Source organism: Sorghum bicolor, chromosome 4 (genome assembly GCF_000003195.3).
Source record: "Sorghum bicolor cultivar BTx623 chromosome 4, Sorghum_bicolor_NCBIv3, whole genome shotgun sequence".
NCBI lineage: Eukaryota > Viridiplantae > Streptophyta > Magnoliopsida > Poales > Poaceae > Sorghum > Sorghum bicolor.
This window is the reverse complement of record NC_012873.2, coordinates 58661719-58670093: the sequence shown is the minus strand read 5'-3', so window position 1 is coordinate 58670093 and position 8375 is coordinate 58661719. Positions and strand designations below refer to the sequence as shown.

At 41.0% G+C, this 8375-nt stretch overlaps 1 protein-coding gene across 1 annotated transcript; it reads left to right on the top strand.

The window, feature by feature from the left end:
* LOC8066440 (expansin-A5) lies at positions 3705-5387 on the top strand. The gene is made up of 3 exons (XM_002454244.2): positions 3705-4068; positions 4170-4491; positions 4635-5387. The coding sequence occupies exons 1-3, from the start codon at positions 3822-3824 to the stop codon at positions 4942-4944; spliced, it is 879 nt and encodes a 292-aa protein (XP_002454289.1). The 5' UTR covers positions 3705-3821; the 3' UTR covers positions 4945-5387.

Below are 8375 nucleotides of genomic sequence, written 5' to 3'. Positions count from 1 at the left end.
GTAATCATATTTATAGAATACTAATAACTTAACTCTAAAAGCTAGTAATTTTTATTCAGGACATGAAGATGACAATGGCGGCGGGGCAAATTCTCCGGGCCTTGCTTAGTTGCATTTTTTCGCAAAAAATACATCGTGGCAATTTCATTTATATTTAATAAATATTTTCTAATCGTGGATTAGTTAGACTCAAAAGATTTACTCGTTTAACCAAATTTATAAATCATATTTTTTACATTTGAATCTCTAATCAGATTTATCATGAAATTATATTTAATCACTAATCTAACTATACCCATTGCATGTCATAAACATCAATATTTTTTATTTATATTTAGTCAAAGTTAAGAATCTTGACTTCTCGGAAACCGAGATTTACATATTTTTTTAGGACGGAGGGAGTATCTCAGAAATTATAGATAAATTATATAATTAATTAATTTATTATCCATATTTAATATTATATATGTGTCAAAATATTCGATGTGACGATGAAACATAAAGATTTGGTTTATTTTTTGTTTGAACCAGACCCAAATCTTGGCTGTCTAGTAGCAGCACGTCCTGACAGGGAAATTGAAGGCCGCACCGACCGGCCTGTACAGTGCTAACAGAATTCCGGGCTACAAGCCAAGAGCAGACGCAGACCACGGTCCCGTGGTGCAGCAGGCACATGACATGTTCGTTGGCAGCTACGGCGGGTGCAGCCCTCGCTGTTCACATCGCTCTTGCAGTTGGTGACCTCTGTTCGGCTACTCTTCTGGTCTTGCTCGTGATTCGTGAATACCTAACTAGGCATTGTTTAGTGTCTGTTTAGGGCCTTGTTTAGTTAAAAAAATTGTAAAAAAATTCAGATTCTCTGCCACATTAGATCTTCCGATATATACATATAGTATTAAATATAGATAAAAATAATAACTACAGTAATTTGCAAGACGAATTTTTTGAGCATTAAAAGTTTGTTCGTTGATGTGAAAAATCATAACTGAAAATATTATTAGTTGATTTATCATAAAAAACATTATTGTATGGCATAAAAAGTAAGACAAGGACTCTAAATATTGCAAAAGCGCAATTATGGCAAGTACCCGTACATTGTACTATTCCCCTGTAAGCGCAATTATGGGAAATATTTTTGCAAAATGTTTATTCTTTATCACATCGAATTTTATGGCGCATGTATGGAGCATTATAAATTAAAAAAAATAATTGCATAGCTCATATGTAATTTGTGTGATGAATTTTTTGAATAGATTTAGTTTATGATTTGACAATAATTATGAAATACAAACGAAAATATTATAGTAGCATTTTGCAAAAATTTTCACGAAGTAAACATGGCCTAAGACTACATGCCCTCCAAAAATCTGTTCAAAATCGAGTACCCTACCTTAAACCCAAAATTGAAAAACCGTTCAAGATTCTTTGTTACTTATGATACAGGAAAATAATAACTTATTGCCTCCGTACCCGTAACGAAAGCCTAACTTTGTCTCCTTGATTTTAATAAAAATATTTATCAAAAAATGATATATATATATATATATATTTATGAAAATATTTTGTAAGATAATTCTATTTATATGGTTTTTATATTTCCAAACGCAACAACATAAAAGTTATTCACGATTTATGTTCTTAATGACTCAAATCTTATTTAAAACGACTGAGTACCCGTAATTGTTAGAATTGTAGCATGTGTATTAATTATAAAGTGTTTATATACTAGCACCATAGTGGTGAAATTTATGACTAGTAATGTGTTGTGGTCAAAGCATGTCAAAGTTGCAAATGCTAGATGTCAAAGTAAGGCCTTGCTTAGTTCCCAAAATTGTGTGTTTTCGGGTATTATAGCACTTTTAATTTTATTTTAGACCCTATTTAGTTCCCCAACCAAAAATTTTTCATTTATCTCATCGAATCTTTGACACATGCATGGAACATTAAATGTAGATAAAAAAAATAAACTAATTACATAATTTTGTTAAAAATCGCGAGACGAATCTTTTAAGCCTAGTTAGTCTATGATTAGCCTTAAGTGCTATAGTAACCCATATGTGCTAATAACAGATTAATTATGCTTAATAGATTTGTCTTACAGTTTCCAGACGAGCTATGTAATTTATTTTTTTATTAGTTTCTAAAAACTCTCCTGACATCCTTCTGACACATCCGATGTGATATAAAAAAATTTCAATTCCAATCTAAACAGGCCTTACAAATATTATCCAATCATAGACTAACAAAGCTTAAAAGAATTATCTCGCGATTTACAGTCAAACTGTGCAATTAATTTTTGTTTCCATCTATATTTAATATTTTATGCATGTGCTGCAAGATTCGATGTGATGGAAATCTTAAAATTTTTTAAAAACTAAACAAGACCTAATTCTAAACTGTTTATACAGTAGTTTGCCTCAATTCTGGCCCTCCTCCCTACGAGCAGTAGTAAAGAGGTTGTTCCTTTGAAGACAAATTTATCGCCTGTTCAACAGCCTTGTTTACTTGCAAAATATTTTACAAAATATAAATAGTACTAATTTCGTTTGTATTTAATAAATATTATCTAATCATAGAGTAACTATGTTTAAAAGATTCGTCTCATCAATTCCGACCAAACTATGTAATTACTTTTTATTTTTATCTATATTTAATACTTCATGCGTACGTCTAAAGATTCGATGTGATAGGAAATCTGAAAAAATTTACAAAATTTTTGGTAACTAAACAAGGCCTTTTTATCTTTCACAAAATCAGCAAACATACATAATAGTACACTTTTCGAAGAATGGAGCTGGCAGAGTTCCTTACCACGTCACATGTAATTTTAAGTAGTTTTTAACGACCTGTTACGTACAAATTATCTACTTCTCGAAGAATGGAGCTGGCAGAGTATTGAAAACGTAATTCTATGCATAACATGAAATAAATTAATAAATAGACATAGGCACAATCTGCAGACTGACGAAACTCTCATTCAAACCAGGGACTTGTTTAGTTCTCCCTTAAAACCAAAATTTTTTAAGATTTATCGTCAAATCGAATATTTCGTCACATGCATAAAACATTAAATATAAACGAAAATAAAAACTAATTACATAGTTTAACTGTAAATCGTGAAACGAATCTTTTGATCCTAGTTAATCCATAATTAGACAATATTTGTCACAAACAAACGAAAGTACTAAAATAACAAAATCCAAAATTTTTTTTGCATCTAAAGAAGGCCCTGCTGCCTAATGCTGTGAAAACGTGCACGAGAATTTCCTGGAACAACAGAGCGGTGGAATTTTTTTTTAAAAAAAAACAGAACGGTGGAGTACCGTCACCACCCGCGCGCCCCATGTTCAACTTCCAAAGCTGGCGCGCCGCACCGTCACCGCGACGGTCTTCATCGACCTCTCGTCCTCTCCGCCCTCTCGGCGCCCACCTTTTTTCCCCCGTTCCCTCCCGCCCGCCACGCCTTCCAATGGTGCCCGCCAGAAATCCCGTGTCCCTACGCGGGTAGCTGGGCGACTTTTCCAGGGCATGGCCTGACCCCACGCCACTCCTCCGTCCCGCAGGCCGCCGCGCGCCGCAGTGCCCCACACCCGCAACCACCGTCCATCCCCCGTCCCGCCCACGCCCTGCGCGCCCCGGCACCATGCGCACCGCGCGCGGCGGTTTGAAACCCTTCCGCCGCCTCCCCCTCTATTTATCCCCCGCACAGCCCCCCACCCCACATCACCTCACTACACTTCACTCCCTAGCCGCCCCTGCGCTGCGCCGCACCGTGCGCCGCTCCGCACCTTCGTTCCCCCAGCCGGCCCCGCCCAAACCCAATGGCGCCTCGCCAAGCCGTCCTGGCGGCCGTGGTCCTCGCCGCGCTGTTCCCGCTCGCCCTCTCTCGCGGGCTGGGCCTGGTGCACGGGCATGTGCGGCCGCACGCGCACGGGCTGGGGCTTGGCCACCACCACCCCAGGCCGCACCCCCAGCAGCAGCCGCACGGCCACGCACCGCTCGGAGGTGGCGCGTGGTCCTCGGCTCACGCCACCTTCTACGGCGGCGGCGACGCGTCCGGCACCATGGGTACGTGAGCGAACCCCAATCTCGAACATTGCGCAGTACTACTTGTAGATTTCCGTCCCGTGCTGAGATATTTGGGACTGAATTTTCACATCTGAATGCAGGCGGGGCGTGTGGGTACGGCAACCTCTACAGCCAGGGGTACGGCACCAACACGGCGGCGCTGAGCACGGCGCTCTTCAACAGCGGCCTCAGCTGCGGCGCCTGCTTCGAGGTGCGCTGCGACGCGGCGGGCGGCGGGAGCCACTCGTGCCTGCCGGGCTCCGTCGTGGTGACGGCCACCAACTTCTGCCCTCCCAACAACGCGCTCCCCTCCGACGACGGCGGCTGGTGCAACCCGCCCCGCGCCCACTTCGACATGTCGCAGCCCGTGTTCCAGCGCATCGCGCTCTACAGGGCCGGCATTGTCCCCGTCTCCTACCGCAGGTCCGTGGTGAAATCAACCCGCTGGTTCTTGTTTGCAATTTCGATTTTTGGCATTTTCTTTGAACAAAAGAAGAAAGGAAATCGAGCAGATCTGACGGAGTCGCGCTTGTTTCTTTCCAATCCTACGTTGGCTGCTGCTGCAGGGTCGCGTGCAACAAGAAGGGCGGCATCCGGTTCACAATCAACGGCCATTCCTACTTCAACCTGGTGCTGGTGACCAACGTGGGCGGCGCCGGCGACGTGCACGCGGTGGCCGTGAAGGGCGAGCGCTCCGCGGGGTGGCAGGCGCTGTCGCGCAACTGGGGCCAGAACTGGCAGAGCAACACGCTCCTGGACGGGCAAGCGCTCTCGTTCCGCGTCACCACCAGCGACGGCCGCTCCGTGGTCTCCAACAACGCCGCCCCCCGCGGCTGGGCCTTCGGCCAGACCTTCAGCGGCGCCCAGTTCAACTGAACACCCGACACCCCGTTCGTTCCCGCAGCGTCGTCGTCTTGTCGACGCAGTGGTGGTAGTACCAGTAGTTCGTCGGTCGTGGTAGAGTCGTCGGTCCACCCCCAATTGGAGCTTGCCGAGAGAGGCGCCATGGTTTTATGAGTGGTGCATCTCGCATTGGCTCCTGGGAATTACCAGTAGTTTTAGGCCTAGTATTAGCGCAGGTTTTATCGTGCTGGGCATGGTGTGTGTTGGCGTTCCTGGGTTGTTTCGGCTTGGGAATTGGAAGTGGTGGTAAAGGCTGGCTTGGAGATTAACGGAGGCAGGCCGCCTTGTATCACCCGCCAATTAAGCGTTTTGGGCCTCATGGTGATGGCCTCTTTTGAGAAGAGATGTTTTGTGGTTTGTGGGTTATCAAGTGCGGTTGTAATGAACCTATATCAAGTTACTGTTATCCTTTTGAACTTGGTGTGCTTAGGTCTTGTTTAGTTCCAGAAAATTTTGTGTATGAAATATTAAATATAGTTAAAAAATGACTAATTATACATATGAAATATAAATATAGATAAAAAATAATTAATTGTAGTTTGTTTATAATTTGCGATATAAATTTTTTGTGCTTTTATAATTAAATAATATTGACCGTATACAAATGAAAATAGTATAGTATGTTTTTCTTAAAATTTTTTTGAACTAAACAAGGCATTAGTTTATGCTGGAACTTTCTCGTTGCCGTGGTTCAAGCACGGCAAAAAAGTATCCGATGCACAAGTACCTGGGCCTTCTTTTATTAGTTCTCGATAAATTTTGCCAAAAAATTTAGGTTCTGATGAATTTTCAAAAATTATGGATTCTGAAATGCATCGATTATTAAATATAAATAAAAATAATAATTAATTGTATATATGTTTTATGATGTATATAAAAATAATAATTAATTTTATAAGTTTGGAAGACGTAATTTTTGAGCTTAGTTTATTTTTAAAAAAATATTTATCAAATACGAATTTTTTAACTAAACAAAGTCCTGATGCTAATGCGTTGGGCACAGAGAATCCTTGTGTACCAGCAGCATAGAGATTCTCCCCTGAAGCTAGCGTGCATTCCAGACTTGGACCGGTAAAATCATGCCGACCGTGCCTGGCCTGCTGCCTCGCCACGCATAGCTGCACTGCTCGAGAAGTGTGGCGCCAAAAGTAGGCCTAGTCCTGTTAAAAGCAACAAGCCATGGTCAGGTTCTGTTGATGTTCTTTTTTGACAGCCTTGTTTAGGTTGCAAAAATTTCTAAAATTTTTCATCGAATCTTATTAGATATAGACGAAAATAAAAATTAATTACATAATTTATATGTAATTTATGGGATAAATCTTTTGAACCTACTTACTATATAATTGGACAATATTTGTTAAATAAAAACGAAATTGCTACAGTAGCCAAAACCAATTTTTTTGCGAACTAAATAAGTTCAAACATGTTTCCAAAATAGACATTGTATTAATGTCGTTTGTATTTGATAAATATTGTTGAATCATGTATTAACTAAGTTTAAAAAATCATCTTATATATTATTGGTAAACTGTATAATTAATTAGTTTTTATATTTAATGCTTCCTGAATGTGATGTAAAATTTAATGGAACGGAAAATTTTAAAATTTATAAAATATTTTGGTTCTTGATGTTGGGTTTCGGTTCTCTAGAACAGTCATTCCCATCTCTGACCATCTGTTTGACCAGAGACCACATAAGCTGATGCAGGCCATCTTGTACTCATTGGATTCTTCTGATGATCCCCGACAAGCATCAGTGTTCGACGAAGAGTGATAAAAAAACAAGAAAGATCGTCAATAAAAAGCGAGAACAAACAAAATAAGGAGTAATACCGCACACTAAGAATATAGCCTTAAAAAAAGAATAGAGTATTATGGCGATGATTGGGTGCCGGCAGTGCTTAGTAAGTTTGTTTAGGCTAGTCTTAATGGGAGTTTCACGAGAGTTTCATTTGCATTAAATAGATTGCCACATAAGCTTTTTTTTATGACATGACAATGTATTTAAGAAGAGAGGGAAGAAATAGGTTTCATCTAGATGAAACTCTCTTGCCACGGATACCAACTCTCTATGAGTCTTAGAATTAAATGTCTATAAAATTATAAAATGAAACTCTCCATTGAGAGTGGGTATTTTATTCAAGTTTTATTTTATTTCACATGACATGGCAGTATTGGAAACAACGCCATGAAACCGTCCACTGAGACTGGCCTTAGGGCACTCACAATGCAAGACTCTATCACAGAGTCTAAGACACTTAATTACATATTATTTATGGTATTTTGCTGATGTGACAACATATTTATTGAAGAAAAAGGTAGAAAAAATAAGACTCCAAGTCTTATTTAGACTCAAAGTCCACATTGTTCAAGCTAATAAATAATTTTAGACTCTATGATAGAGTCTGCATTGTGAGTGTCTTTAGAACTTTAACTACTAAAGTGACTAAAATTTAGTTGGCTAAAGTTTAGCAAGTGGAATAAAACAGATCTTAAAAAATTATGACTGGAATTATTATTTACTAATTGTTACAAAAGAAAATTAATTTTAAATGGTTGGTAGATTTGATAAAGTTCACAAGGTGACCTCTAGTTTTGCTTCACCCCTCGTTTTGCTCGACGAGCACGATTTCGTTTGCTCTTTGATTTTGTGCAAGAATCAAGCATGGCTGGACACAAATGGAATCCTTGTTTCATAAAAAAAATTAACAAATGGAAACAGAATGACGAAATTTTTGCAAGACATGTCCATGTCCATGGATGTCCTGCGCCGCGAAGAGAATTTGCTTTCGGCATGTGCGGCAGCCGCACAGGCAGCATAACCGACAGCATCCCCCCACGCGTTGGCAAGGGACGGGAGCAAGGGGGGCAGGTGGTCGGCAATGGCCATCGATGCGTTTTCCCCTGCTAGGGCAGACATGGCGCAAAAGGCTACACTGCCTCTGGCGGACGTGAAGGTGGTGGTTGTGGCAATGGCAAGCAACGTGCGAGTGTCAGTGGACGACGCAGTGCTACAGCTGCAGCAGATACGCAGACATATGGGCGCACATGTACTGTGCTTTGAATCTCTGTGATATCTCCCTGCAGTGTCCTGTCCCCGTGGACTGACGGTCTACGGTTGGAATGGACGGCTGGGAGAGCTTCCTATTTATAAAGACTGAAATGTATAAACTTTTTTTTAACTTTATTAAAAGCTTTATTGACTCGGTTATTAAAATCTAGTACCGTAGTCTTTACTGGGCTGTTTGGTAGCCTGCTTAACTCCAAATCAGACCAAACCAGACCTGCTGGCTCAGTTGGACCTGTTTGGTTGTTGGTTTTCTCTCCTAAGCCAGGCCATCCGCGGCCTCCGTACATGGGCTAGCCTGGCTCCCAGAAAACGGAGGGGGCGGCCGTTTTTCTGG

Bases quoted from the DNA above. Each gene is read 5' to 3' on its own strand.
- LOC8066440 (XM_002454244.2), top strand. From the start codon at position 3,822: ATGGCGCCTCGCCAAGCCGTCCTGGCGGCCGTGGTCCTCGCCGCGCTG. The intron at 4,069-4,169 runs GTACGTGAGCGA...ATCTGAATGCAG, and splicing joins CGACGCGTCCGGCACCATGG to GCGGGGCGTGTGGGTACGGC. The intron at 4,492-4,634 runs GTCCGTGGTGAA...CTGCTGCTGCAG, and splicing joins GTCCCCGTCTCCTACCGCAG to GGTCGCGTGCAACAAGAAGG.